The 15,298-nt window shown below is 35.4% G+C and overlaps 1 protein-coding gene across 1 annotated transcript; it reads right to left on the reverse strand.

Moving 5' to 3' along the window:
* Positions 1 to 397: 397 nt before the first annotated feature.
* Positions 398 to 9,565, reverse strand: LOC106079778 (uncharacterized). Its single transcript, XM_056042614.1, has 4 exons — positions 9,505 to 9,565; positions 8,307 to 8,466; positions 3,063 to 3,212; positions 398 to 1,732 (listed from the first exon to the last, which is right to left on the reverse strand). Exons 1-4 carry the CDS (start codon positions 9,563 to 9,565, stop codon positions 1,348 to 1,350), a joined length of 756 nt encoding a protein of 251 aa, XP_055898589.1. The 3' UTR covers positions 398 to 1,347.
* Positions 9,566 to 15,298: the final 5,733 nt, after the last annotated feature.

The raw sequence follows: 15,298 nt of genomic DNA on the forward strand, positions 1-15,298 counted from the left end.
AACCGCTTACAAACACTTATGTAGATTGATTTATTATGGAAATATGGAAGCAATAAAATGTATATTAAATATGCCAATGTATGATTAATTATTGTGTTTTATGTGCTTAATAGATAGCTTACACTTTAATTGCAGAGAGCCGTGTAGGTAGCTTTTACTTTTACACAAATCAGGAAAGTGTTATTCATTTTCCTTCAGATAGGTCTTTAAAACTGTACAGAAAATGTTCTTTACTTTGGGAGTAGCCACAGGGCACCCATTTCTGCAATATTGTGACTAGTTCTGCGACTTTGTGACTATCTCCGTGCACAACTTGAATTGGTGTATCTGACGTCACTAGGGTTGGTGTCACCAGGTGCAGTGACTCAGGGTGTCATCCCCCCCCCGGCTATCAACTTTATCCACTTTTTCTAATAGAAATTCACTTTGGTAAGCCAATACTTATGCTGATTACCTATTGTCATCGATTTTTTGCACAAATGTAAAATTTCTATATGAAAATTCCATTGTTTATGCCATCTTTTCAATAGTTTGTATATTTGACTATGTGTTTTTATTAAAATTACCTATACATAGTGGGTGTCGACCGGTGTGGACCGCACCCCCAGCACCTCCCAGGTGACGCCACTGGTGTATCTCAAGAAAGCTTACATGAATAAAAAATATCATTCCCACAATGAGCTTAATTAGTAGAGTATAAATAACTGGCATGGGGTTGATTTTCTAATAACGGCATAAATGGGTAAAATTGTAATAAACCATCCTGATGTAACCAATCCGTCAAGAATCACCTATAGCTCGATCTTCATTACATAAACATAAAAAGACAGCCCTAAGTTACAGATGCATTGACTAATGAATTTTCGGTGCAAGGTATAATATAATGCAAAGAAAAACAGTTTTAATCACAAGAGCATTCCCACTGTTTATGTACAAAACAGAACTCTCTTTTTGCATCTTAGAATATTTACTTAAGAATGAAGAAACTACATCTGCTTATTTTTTCTAGTTTCTAGGGCTGTTTATTAGTGTCTGATATAAACTGTCATCAATCAATATGCTCTCAAATACTTGATACACTTTTAAAGAACTTTAAACGTTTATTTACAAGAGGGAAAATATCATTAAGTCTCATATCTTGAGAACCACTGTTTTGATTAACCTTTTCACCTCTTATCTAAACTTGTCTGTTGCTGTCTAATTCTAGCAACATTTTTAGCTTCGAGATTTCAGGCTGGCCAGATCGCGATTGAGCTGATTTTGGTGTTAAGCCTAACATAAATAAAAGTAAAATTATAATAATATCTTATCTTATCTTATAAAGTACAGACGTTACAGGTAAGTCTTCTAGTTACAAACAGAAGTAGCAAACTGTAACTGTTCACAGATAGAAGTTAAGTTTCTGTTACAGTCGGCATCGTCCATGAAACTTGTAAAGGTCACTCGAAATACACAATCACCATCGCCGTCTGGTTTGCCTTTTGTGAATATCTGTTCCTTGATCTCCGGCTTGATCGTCTGTCCATCTGCCCAGACAAAGTTGTTCTCTTCTTTTAAGTCATCCAGTCCTAGCCAGTATGTGTAGGAATTACCCGTGAAGCCGAGAAACCAGACCCATTTGTCAACGGTGTCGGCGGCCATGAGTCGAGCGTCCAGGCACTCACACGTCCGTCTGGCAGTGAAGTAGTCTTGTTGGAAAGTGATGTCAGCATATCTGATGTAATTATAAGGTCTGGAATGTAAATAAAGAAATTGAATGTGTTATATTAAACTGAATGTAAAAGGTATTGCTGTACTTTTTACCAAGCTTACACTAGTGCACTCCGTGTCTTCCTGTCTGGTCAAAATTTTAATTAGTTATTTCCTCCCACTTCCCATTCTCGGATCAAGCTGAAACTTTGCACAACTATTCATTTCTGACGACAACACATGAATCAATCGAAAATTTAACAATTAGTTCATTAATTAATTGCAGTTAATTATTTTTAATGGGAAATGTACAAAATAAGAGGCAATAAGACTAGCAATAAAAAATGATACGGCAGCGACTGAAACGATGTTAAGACCCCAAGGCGCAATGTTGTTGATGGTCGTTGACTTGTAGCACCAAGCTGCTGGTAGACAACTAAACTTAACTAATAAAAATTGAAATAACTTTAATATCTTCTTTTGTGAACAAAACCACATATACATTTTATTATAATATTGACTAAATCAAGTTAATATAAAACAAGTGTACTAGAATTGAGTAGTAATATTGTTTAACAACTTCTAACTCACTACAATAAGAAAACTTTACAGTCTCACGTTCTGGAGTCATTTGTCCTAACAAATCAATGACGACAATGTCATTTTTCTTACATCATTCAGAACCAATCGCTAACTTCTTCTGCACCATAGAAACACAAAAAAAACACACTCCATTACACGCACCACGAAAAAATAAACCACAGCTGAAAACTCGAGATGATGATAATGCAGAGTTCACGCAATATAAGCGAGTTTTTTGTTGTTGTTTTTTAAAGTATAAATTATTATTTATCGGAAAATGGAAATAAACAGTATAACTTTTTACATTTGTAAACTTCTTGGTCTAGTGGTAAACCCAACGAACTATCATGATCAGCCCGAGTTTGAACTGTTCTCACTGCAAACCCGTTTGGTCAAGATTGATGTTTAGGCTACGACAAATAATCTTTATTTAAAAAAAAAAAAATCGCCCCAAAAATTGATCCTGATCTAAGCTATATGTCTTGGCTAAAAAAAAACATGAAAAAAATAGTTTTATGTTTTATGATACACCAAAAAGATAGCTATTTATTGTTGTTTTTTTTTCACCATGTATGAAAATCTAAAATATTTGCTTGTATTATACACATGTTTAATATAGTCTACACCGTTAATGTAACTAGATTCAAGACGGCTTTTCTCTTTTGACACCGTCACCGTTCAAAGACACATCCTCATAGCGCAACTTATCTGCCATGAAAATATTAAATAACTTATCTTATAGTAAAAACACTGCAATAAGTCCTAATGATAAAACTTTGCTTGAAACGTACCTAAAGTCTACGTAAGCCTTACAGCCTCCTAGGAAGTAGAAATCTCCTTCCGTCTCATTAGGACGTGGGACAAACGCACTGATTCCACCAGTAGGGATGCAGTAGTGGCTGTCTTGGCCGTAGAGAAAACCATAACACTGAATACCAAATCTGAAACACACAATATTAAATAGGCTTATGAAACACAGAGAGTTAATTTTAAAATCCCACCAATCCAGCATATAGGTTTACATATGTCCTGAAAAGAAATCAAAACCAGTTGACCAATATTGATAACACCAGGCATACATGTTCTTTAGATACTAGCGGTGAACATATGTAAAGTAGCCCTACCACAAGTTGAAGACCCTAAAAATAATAATACTCAAACAAAGTTACATAGATAGTCTTGTAATACATTTGGTACACGTTATTTCTCACTGATCACACGATGAAGATGAAATTTTGCACAATAACTTCTTTTACCTGACAACACAAGAATCAATTTTAAAAAATTAGTTAATTAACTATTGGAAAGAAGGGAAAGACATCGTATAAGCTCAATCAGTCCCCTCTCTAAAATAATTGAATAAACAATAGTTAACTATATAATCTTCTAGTTTCATAAGCTCCTCCACTATCAGAGTAATTGAAGAGGCTTAAGCCATGAGTTCAAATTCAGGTAGTTTTCCCTTTTTTTATATAAATGCTTTTAAAAACTATTAAGGTAAATTTCACTGAGATGTTACTTTCTTTATGTAACCTCCCCCCTCCCACACCATTTCCCGAACTGGTCGAGATAAGTGATAGGATCATAGAATCATAGGATCCTAACGTATTGAGAAAGGTAAAAGCATGAAATAGAGCTAATCAATAAACAATTAGTAAAAAAACAAGATTACAAAGAGAGTTTGTGCTGTCTCAGATCAAGATGAAATTTTACATAATTATTCATGATCGATAACAAAACACAAATCAATCCAAAAATTAAATCATTTTACCTACTTTATCTTTACCTATCCCTTAATCTGTTGGACCGTTGGGGCACCAAGCAAGATTTGTCGACCGTCTTTCTCCATTTCTCCCTGTCTTTTGCCTTGCTTAAAACCTCTATCAATGGTAGGCCCATCCATTCTTTTATGTTGTCCTCTCATCGCTTTCCCTGTCTGCCTCTTCTTCTTTTTCCTGGTACTGTTCCCTGAAGGATGGTCTTTGCGAGCCCCGTGGATCTTGTAATATTGCCATATATTTTAAGCTTGCATTTCTTTACAATAATTAGCAGGTCATCATGGTGTCCTATCGCTGCAGTAACTATGTCTCTAATCTCTTGGTTTGTGATGCGGTCTTTGATAGTGATGCCTATGATCCTTTTATAGCATCTCAATTCCATTGCTAGGATCCTCCTCTCTAGCTCTGCAGTCAGCGTCAAAGACTCGCAAGCATATAAAAACGGCCATGACCACAGAGCGCAACAGTCTGATTTTGGTGCCTAGGGCCAAGCCCTTGTCTTGTCATATGATTTTCAGTTTTGAAAGGACTGCTGTGGACTGTGCTATTCGGGCCAGTAGTTCGGGTTTTGTTCCCTCATCAGAGGCAATAGCTCCGAGGTATTTGAAGCAGTTAACACTAGTCAGCTTTTCACCTCCAATACTGATGCCTCTTTTAAAGCCCTGATGGCTATTGGTCATAATTTGTTTGCTTTTTTTCGGCATTTATCTGCATGCCATATGCTGCGAAAGTCTTGTCAATGCACATCACCAGGTCAGCTACTTCTTCTTCTGTCCCTGATAGGCCGTCAATGTCATCTGCGAAGCGCAAGTTAGTAATTCTTCTTCCTTCAATGCAAACAGTACCGTGATATCCCTCGACAGTATCTTCCATTATCCTTTCAAGCAAGATATTGAAAAGTGTTGTTGAAAGTAGGCAGCCTTGTCTTACTCCAACTGTGCGTTTTGAACCAGTCCCCAATATTATTGTTGAAGTACATTGCACTGATGGCATCCTTGTAGAGGTTCTGGATAACTTTGATTATGTTTTTTTATTAATGTTGTACTTTTCCATTGTCGCCCAGAGTGCTCCGTGCCAAACTCGATCGGAAGCTTTCTTGAAATCAATAAAGACGTGGGAAAGATTCTCTTGGTGATGGAGATATTTCTCACAGAGTATTCTGAGGTTTATGATTTGTTTTGTTGTGCTGCGACCTTGTTTAAAACCCGCTTTTTCTTCTCATATGATGTTGTCTGCTGTCGGTTTAATATAATTTTTAATTACTTTGCTCGGATGGCTTATGAGGCTGATGGTGCGTTGGTTTTGACAGAGCTGTAAATTGCCTTTCTTTTGAAGGGTCATGATGAGTGATTGGGTCCAGGGTTTGGGCCATTCTCCTGATTGCCAGATCTTGTTGCAAATCGTATAGAGTGTGTTTATCATGGTTTCTCCTCCCGACTGTAGAAGTTCACCAGGAATGTTGTCAACTCCGGCCGATTTTTCTTTTTTCAGGGCTATTACTGCTACTACTACTTCCGAGCGAAGAAACGGATTGTCGTCAATTTTGAATACTGCCGGAACACTTAGTATCTCTGTATCTCCTGAGATTTCAAAGTTATACAACTCTGAACAGTATTTCGTCCATCTTTTTAATACATCTTTTTCCTCAGTTAAGCGTCTATTGTTTTTATCTTGTATTGTGTTGGTTCTTCCGTGCTTTGAGGTAGTGAGGTCCATCACTAGTTGGTACGCTTTTTACTGTCATTCCTGTTAAGTCCTTGTTCAATTTCTTGACACTTCTTCTCTATCCACTTTTTCTTCGCTTCTTTCATTCCCTTTCTAATCCGTTTGTTGACGCTTTTGTATTTTGTAAATCATTTAGTACTAACTAATTTTTTTTTATTTAGCAGAAAGTGAGTTAAACCTTGTAATTTTCAAATAATGGTAGTTAACGGTTCTTTCCCATACGATTTAGTTTAAAAAGGTATTATTTTTCTATTACTTGTTTAAATTAGCGATGAGAAAGAGCTTTAGCTACACTGGAGTTAATCAACTTAAGCCTTCATTTCATTTCTCAGGTAATGTCTTGGTGCTAAATGATGAACTCTACAATGTGGAAAGTATGTTCATTTTTATTTTAAAGTACCTACACACCAATTTCTTGTCTGACTTTTTCTCTGTTGAAATTGAGGCAATATTTTTCAAATAGAATTTGATACTTATTCGGTTACAACATTTGCTATCTATTTCACGCGTTTGGTCATTGGAATAGAAATAACCTCAAACGTTAATTTTAGGGCTTACACAAGAATTGTGTGCTTTCTCTTGTCTGTAAGTTTGTGCTATCTCTTGTCTGTAAGTTTGTGCTATCTCTTGTCTGTAAGTGTTTCAAAAGGTTTAATTGTCTCTTGCAATACGAAACGGTAAATATCACGTGACTGCACTAAATTGTTTTTCGTGGAAGAACCGCAGCTAAATACACAAAGAGCTTCATGTGGCACGAGAAAGGCAGTTTGCGACCACTGATCTAACTGATAGTTTTCTAAAAGGCCAAACTTTCCTTTAGGGCCTCAAGAAAAAAAAATCCTTTTTGTTTAAATATTAAGATAGTATTATCTCCATTATACAACATTGTGTGTTTGAAATGAAGAACTGCTTATTAATTTATCTTTTCAATTCTATTCGACGTATATACATACTAAATAGATTATATTACTTTAAAAAATAACATTGTGTAGCTTACAAAACAGAACAAAGTTAGCTCAGTAATAGAAATATTTTTAAAACTTAAAAATTAACAAAAAACTTTTACATACATATTTTAAAAAGTATACAGTACATTAATAATGATGTTCAGCACTGTCTCCTGTGCTTTGTTTTGTAAAACTGGTGTATTTTTATGACAAAAAAAAAGCCTGCATATTTCCTTTTTAACATTAAATGATTCACTTTTAGAAACATCAGAACTTCAAAGGATCTAAAATTTCTTGATGTCAAATCAGAACTTCAAAAGTTCTAAAATTTCTTGATGTCAAATCAGAACTTCAAAAGTTCTAAAATTTATTGATGTCAAATTTTCAATCTATTTCTACCTTATGTGTTCTAAACGGGACGGGCGGACTATCCCCCTTTTTGATAGCCGCAAATACCTAATTTTAACTCATCGGAAAAAAACATTTTCGTAGTGTATTATATTAGTTTGTATTTAGCGGCCCCCGAAAGGGTTTTTGTTAGTTTTGTGTGGTCTGTCTGTCCGTCCGTCCGTCCATCCCATTTTGTTTTCGTAAACTAGAAAAAAAATAGTGAAAATCTTACATCATGATATTTTAGACCATTCAAAGTTCTGATGCAACGGCTACTTTATTTCTTTTTTGAAAGCAAAAAATTTAATTTTGAAAATGAACTATGGAAGCTGGTTTTTTTTCATAAAAATACACACACTTTAAAACTTTTCACTAAAAATAGTAACAAACACGGAAGTCTATTTAGTAATGGAGATGGTTATTTAACATATTTTTAGCACATTTATGTAAACGGTTTTAGATTTTTGTACAAAAAGAATATTTTTTTCCAATTGTATTGCTAAGTTAATTAAGTTCTTTCACACTAATAACTAGATTTACATAAAAAAAAGTTTAAATTTTTTTAAGAGAACTAAATATATTTTATATGCATATAAATGGAACATAATTTAAAACAACAGTTAATAAATAGTTTTTTTTTTTTTTTTTTTTTTTTTAAATGACAATACGAAATACGAAGGCACCATTATGTTATCGTCCTTCTAAACTCTTAAGGTAGACTGTGACCAAACAGGTGCTCATTACATTATAATGTTGTAAACACCGAACTGGCCAACATGCTAATAGAATACAAACTTCTAAGCATGGCTATGCAATTCAAGTGCTACAACAACCACATGTTGAAAAATTGAGAATAATTTTAATTTGTAACTAATCAAAACTAAAAACACTTCGATTTTTACTACATTTTGTTTTAATTTAACGTTGGCTTGAAATATGTTTTAAGGTTGAATCGTAGATTGTGTATCTGTTATAATAACTTACGTCCAGCTTCAGATATAACATAAAACAAATCAACTGAGTAAACTTCTTGTGTATTGACATATAATTGGTTATTTTTTTTTTTTTTAAATTAAGATATTGAAAATTGTTTTCGATTTTTTTTATCATTGTATAATTTTACTTAGTAATATATTAATAATTTTAAAAAAAATATTCGCCTGATATACTTAGACCAAAACTACAACTTAGATACCTGTGTTGACTCTCCCTGGCACACTCTAGTACTGAAAGACTTTTCCATCCAACATGGAGTCGGTTCGGACCGCAAGAAAGAAGGGATTTCTTTACAAAATTAAAAGAACTAGATGACGCAGACAGAACCGCTACTATATGACAACACAGCTGCAACAGAACTGGTCAAAGCAAAGTTATAGTTTTGTTCAATGCTATAATATTAAAATCCTCTAAAATGTATTTTACCTTATATTATAAAATACTGACGTTACTTCTAAAAATATGATTAACTCAAATATCTCAAATATAATGATATCACAATAATTACAAGAAAAAAAATGTTTCATTCGTTTTGTAAATCAAAGTCTAACAATCAAAGTTTTTAAATAAGTTTAAAAATTATAAATGTGTATTACATATGACTAGAAACATAATGCAGGCGGTCAAAGACCAGGCACAAGTAGCCGATCTGAGACTGGAAGAAACGATAGCCTTAATATTAATGGTGCTTAATGTTTAAATCAATTATTATAGTAAAACGTAGTGTCTCTTAAAGGGGACAAGTATGACGTAAGATAGCGTCTGGGAGACACAATTTTTGTTTTTAAATCAACAAAAAAAAAAAACGGATTACAAACAAACAAAAAAGTTTTGAAAGACTCAGATGGTTTGACGATCGAAACAGCAGCGAGCCGCAATCTACACAAGTAAATAATTGAGTCTATCTGTGTTTTCTTTCTCAATGGTTGACAGGTTAATGCTGGGTTAGAACAAACACAAGTAGGTTAGAGTTTCTGAAGCGTAGAGGCAAGAGATCAGACTTCATTTCACTGTCTATAGAATTAAATAATGACATCTGAGAGCTGATGGAGGTTATTGAACTGTTTGCTTGTTTTAAAAGATATAATTTTGGCGCCGTATGTGTCAGGTTGATCTGTTTCTTTGAGGCATTGAAGTTTGCACCAAACCACATCGAATAAATACTTGCAATATAGATCTACTTATTGATAGTAGTTTTTTCTTTGATTTAGCAGCCTCACAACTGTAAACCGTTCGGTCTGATAGTGAAACTTTTTTTTTATTTAAAGTCAATCGGCATGTAGAAAAACAAGGAAACACATTTTAGCCTAAAAAGCTAGAAACCTTTTAAAAACACATTTTTTTTGCTGTTTTTTATATTGTAATTTGTACAGTAAAAATATTGCGCAAGCGTCAACCTTGGTAGAAGTAAAGCTTGTGGGACATTGTTCTGTCCACTAATGATGAAGGTACCACCATATTATTTTATACGACAGCATTTTATTTCAAGTCAATCGATAACTTTTTATTACTTCGTGCATTTATATAACCAAGACTAGAGACTTGTTTTTTTGTTCTCTAAGTTGTGAAACACAGATATAACCTTTTAATGCTGTTTCCTATTTCATTGAATATAACATCAACGGAAATCAACAAACCATAATTGAAATTGTATTTTTTATGTATAAACAATTTTGTAATTTCTTAACTAAAAATACACAAGAAAAAGTATTCATCTGTCCGATTTTTTTGGTTTATATTTACTAATGATTTAATATGAGATTAGAGCATGGTGCGACATAATATTCAAATGGATTCAAATAACGATAATTAGATTATATTATTTAAATTTTAAACTTATTTTGTTCTCACACTATGAGTTCTGCTTAAACATTGAACAGAGAGAATGCTAAAGGATTCCTAGAGTGTGTTTCTTTTCACTTTTATGCCACTCGAGGCACACGTGCCAGTACGAGTAATCAAGATTATCTTGTGTCTTCTGAATTATGTAAAGCATGGGCGTAGCCAGGATTTTTTTTCGGGGAGGGTTTTGGGGGGGGGGATTTATTGTTTATTGTAGACTCCCCGCCCTTGCTAGCAAGGGGGTCTGGAGGAGTTCGCAGCGCTTCCCCAGCGCGGGGCGAAGCCCCGCCGCCGAGCACTTTTTCTGGTATTGAAAGCCAACAAAATGCATATTCTGAGGTATCTACAGTACATTATCTTGCTATTAAAAAGTTTTATTTCAAAAACCTAATGTGCTATTCTTACTGACCCTCCCGCGCCGTTCGGCGCATTTTTCGGCAAGCTGTTTCCGCAACTCTTATTTTGCGTAATTCATTTTGTCGGAAAACATGTCCCGCAAAACCTCATGCGACGCTCTGTCACAACCTTGCTAAGGATTCGACTCCCAGTTCGGCATATGATTTCTTTGATTTAGACCCGATCTCTATGACTGACTCCTAAAATCTGTCTTAGCCATCTTTGTTGAGACACATTTAATGATTTTCAATTTCGGCAGAAGACTATTCACACTTAATTAATGGAGCCCAAGCCACTGGTAGAAATCTGTAACCTTTCTTGACTACGCTCTTGGAATTACATGCCTGTATTTCGCTTTAGATTTTAAATGGAAAAGGAAAGTTTTTTCGTCAAATCATCTGTTGAGGGGTTTTAAACTAAAAAATATCTGTTTTTTTTTTGTTTGTTTTGTTTTTAATTCAAAACCCAATTTAGCTACGATCATAGAATTTGGTGACTGTAGTTTGCTTTAAAATAATATTGAAGGGAGAGGTTTTCAACTCTAAACGCACTGTAGGGGAATTTTAAACTCAAAACCATCTGGAGGGGTTTTAAAATTTAAAGAAAAAGCCATCTGAAGGAGGGGGATTTAAACTCAAAACCCCTTTGGCTACGCTCATAGATTTTATAGTGTGTAATTTGCTTTTTTTTATATTGAAGAGGTACTTTTTAGCTTCAAACCCCAACTGGAAGGGGGAGGGGGGTTAAACTCAAAACCCCTTTGGCTACGCTCATAGAATTTTGAGTGTGTAATTTGCTTTTTTTTTATTGAAGATGGGGTTATCGTAAATTTTGGATGGGCTTTTAAAATCAAAATCTTCCTCAACTGTGCTGTTGGAATTTGGGGATTGATGTTTGCATTTTTTGTGTGTTTTGTTTTATTGAAGAGGGGGATTTAACTGCAAAAACCTCTGGTAGGGGGTTTAAAATTCAAAACCCCCTGTAGAGGGTTTTAAAATCAAAGCCCCCTGGTAGAGGTGATTGTATCTCAAAACCCCCTGATAGGGGGTTTTTAAAATCTCAAAACCCCCTGGTAAGGGGATTTAAACTCAAAACCCCCTGGTAGAGGGTTTTTAACTCAAAACTGCCTCGGCCGTGCTGTGGTAAGTGATGATTTAGTATTAAAATCTCACCTAAAATAAACAAAATGAAAGCAAAAATCAGTCACTTAAGTCCGTCCCCCCCCCCTGCGGGAGGATTTCATTTCGGGGGGGGGGGTTTGAACCCCAAGAACCCCCCCTGGCTACGCCCATGATGTAAAGTGTTGTACAGGTAAGATCTGTCTAACCAAATGACAGTAAAAACCTGGCCTAACCCACTTTTTGACAGGTCTGTGTTTACAGTTTGTTATTTGTGCATACGTTGTTAGGCATATTTTGTTTATTTTTTTTTATTTAAAAAATTTTTTTGTAAGATTTTTTCTTTTTTTTAACTATAAATACTTTATATTGTAAAAAAAACAAACAAAAAAAAAACAACAACAAACAAATCTAAAAAAAAAAAAAAGCATATATTACGTGTAATTGTATCAATTAGATTGGATCAGTCTTGCAATTACATTTGTAATAGATCAAGACTAACAATAAATCTGCTTTTAAAAATATTTTTAACAATTGTTTTTTGTTTGGCGTATTTTCAGGCTTTTAACTTTCTCGATGCGCTATGATCCAACCACGTGTCTGGAACAGTTGGGAAAAGACGGAGGAGGAAATGGGATATCTATGTGAATGTTACCGTGATCGCTTTTTGAATATATTTTATTAAAAAAAAATTTACACGAATTGAATATGACCTCGAAGGCTGAAGCCTCCGCAGGCCAACATGCTAACAAGTGTACCAGTGAAGTGCTTATAAAAAAAGACGGTTTATTTGTTGTGTATTGTTTCAAATTTTAAAGCGACGCACTATAAAAGGGACTAATTCAGCGTATCTGTCAAGTGCAATTTATTTCCTTTGTTTTATAGTAAACAAAATAATTAGTAATAATAATTAACTGTTTATTTATTTTTCGTTGTTGATTCTTGTTTTGTCAGGTAGAAAAAATAATTGTGCCAAATTTAAACTTGATTTGATTGTGAGAGAAATGACGTGTACATCCATTTTACCAGACAGACAGCTGAGTTGATATAAACTTGGTAAAAAAAAAACACAAAAAAACTTAGCTAAGTTGACACTCTATAACACACTTAATCGCTGAAAGGCTTCCATCCTAAATGTTCGCGTAGTACAGCAAGAGAGAAGTCTCTACTACGTCAAAGGAATGAAATGAATCAGAACTAAAAGCTGTTGACTGAGACACTAACTTCCACAGAGCTTGACAAAACTAGGTTTTACTTTCAAATAGTGTTGAACGTTGAACTAATTTAATATAATTTTTTAAAATAATTGAAAAATTAAACAATTAGAATATATGTTGGGATTTAAAAAAAAAAGGTTTAATCATGTTTCGGGTGTTTCTTTAGAGCTGAAAATAACTTACAACCCAGCCCGAACCTCCCTCTCTCTTTTTCTCTCTCTTTTTCTTTCTCTCCTCTCTCTCTCTCTCCTCTCTCTCTCTCTCTCTCTCTGTATATATATCATGGGCGTAGCCAGGGGGGGGTTCTTGGGGTTCAAACCCCCCCGAAATGAAATCCCCCCCCCCCTTTAGGGGGGGATTCGGAATTTAGTGACTGATTTTTTGCTTTGATTTTGTTTATTTTAGGTGAGATTTTAATACTAAACCATCACTTGCCTAGCACAACCAAAGGGGTTTTGAGTTTAAAACCCCCTACCAGGGGGGTTCGAGTTTAAAAACCCCTACCAGGGGGGTTTGAGTTTAAAAACCCCTACCAAGGAGGTTCGAGTTTAAAAACCCCTACTAGGGGTTTTGAGTTTAAAACCCCCTACCAGGGGTTTTGAGTTTAAAACCCCCTACCAGGGGTTTTGAGTTTAAAACCCCCTACCAGGGGTTTTGAGTTTTAAACCCTCTACCTGGGGTTTTTGAAGTTAACTCCCCCTCTTCTATAAAACAAAACAAAAAAAAAATGCAAACGAAAATCCCCTAATTCCAAGAGCACAGTTAAGGAAGATTTTGATTTTAAAACCCCGTCTAAAATTTACGATAAACCCCCTCTTTAATATAAAAAAAAAGCTAATTACGCACTCAAAATGTTATGAGCGTAGCTAAATGGGTTTTGACTCAGTTTTGGTAAAAATACTTCTTTTTAATAATAAAAAAAAGCAAATTATACACTTAAAAATTTTATGAGTGTAGTCTATGGGGTTTTTAGTTTAAACTCCCCTCCAGTGGAGTTTGAAGCTAAAAAGTACCTCTTCAATATAATTAAAAGAAAATTACTCACTCTAAAATCTATGAGCGTAGTCAAAGGGGTTTTGAGTTTAAACCCCCCGCCATCTTCAGTGTAAGAAAAAAAGCAAATTATGCCCTCAAAATGCTATGAGCGTTGCCGAAAGGGGTTTTGAGTTTAAACCCCCATTCAGAGGGGTTTCGTGCTAAAAATACATCTTCAATATAAAAAAAAAAACAAATTACACACTAAAATTATTTGAGCGCAGCCAAGCCAATCGGGGTTTTGAGTTTCTTCTACAGATGGCTGTTTTTTTAAAGTTTAAAACCCCTCTAGATGGTTTTGAGTCTAAGATCCCCCTACAGAGCATTTTGAGGTGAAAAACCCCCAACAGAAGATTTTGACGATAAAACTTCTCTTTTCGATATAAAATCTAAAGCAAACTACAGTCACTTAATTCCAAGAGCGTATTCAAGAGAGGTTACACATTTTGACCTGTGGCAGGGCTCCATTAATAAACTGCAGTGAATAGTCATCTACCGAAATCGAAAAACACTAAATATAGCTCAACAAAGATGGCTAAGACAGATGTCAGGAGTCAGTTATAGAGATCGGATCTAAATCAAGGAAATCCTATGCCGAACTGGGAGTCGACCCCTTAGTAAAATTGTGAGAGAACGACGCATGAGGTTTGCGGGACATGTTCTCCGACAAAATGAATTACGCAAAAGAAGAGTTGCAATGATATCCTAGTACAACTTGACGCCACTCATTCATGGAGGTCCTCATGGTAGGTGGGAAGAGGCTTCAGACATTACCAGTGACAGATTTTTATGGAAACTGCTTGACGTCAAATGCTCCGAACGGCGTGGGAGGGTCTAAGTCAGTAAGAATAGCACATTAGGTTTTTGAAATAAAACTTTTTAATATCATTAAAGTGGACTGTAGATACCTCAGAATATGCATTTTGTTGGCTTTCAATACCAGAAATAGTTTTTGGCGTCGGGGCTTCGCCCCGCGCTGGGGAGCTCCTAGCGCTCCCCCAGACCCCCTTTCTAGTAATGGCGGGGAGTCCACAATTTTATGGAAACAGCTTGATGGCAAATGCGCCGAACGACGATGGAGGGTCTAAGTCAGTAAGAATAGCACATTAGGTTTTTTAAATAGAACTTTTTAATAGCAGGAAAATGCACTGTAGATACCTCAGAATATGCATTTTGTTGGTTTTCAATATCAGAAATAGTGCTTGGAGGCGGGGCTTCGCCCCGCGCTGGGGGAGCTCCTAGCGCTCCCCCAGATCCCTTTGCTGGTAATATCGGGGAATCTACAATTTTTTCCCTAACTCATGGAAGAACCTATTCTAGGGCACAATAAACGTCTTCCGAAAGAATGAAGGGTCAGAATGTAATAAAGATTATGTACACACACACACATAAATACATATAAATTTTTTTCGCGGGGGGGGGGGGGGTCGGGGGGGGGGAGAAAAAAATTCACCCCCCCAAACCCCCCCCCCCCCCCCCCGAAAAAAAATCCTGGCTACGCCCATGATATATATATATATATATATATATATATATGTGGTGGGTTTGGCACAGAACAAACTAAAGGACAAGGCGACTCGTAG

This window comes from Biomphalaria glabrata, chromosome 9, assembly GCF_947242115.1.
Source record: "Biomphalaria glabrata chromosome 9, xgBioGlab47.1, whole genome shotgun sequence".
Classification (NCBI taxonomy): Eukaryota; Metazoa; Mollusca; class Gastropoda; family Planorbidae; genus Biomphalaria; species Biomphalaria glabrata.

Bases quoted from the DNA above. Each gene is read 5' to 3' on its own strand.
- LOC106079778 (XM_056042614.1), bottom strand. From the start codon at position 9,565: ATGGTGGTACCTTCATCATTAGTGGACAGAACAATGTCCCACAAGCTT. The intron at 8,467-9,504 runs GTTGACGCTTGC...TGCTTTGACCAG, and splicing joins CAAGCTTTACTTCTACCAAG to TTCTGTTGCAGCTGTGTTGT. The intron at 1,733-3,062 runs GTACGTTTCAAG...TTTACATTCCAG, and splicing joins AAGGCTTACGTAGACTTTAG to ACCTTATAATTACATCAGAT.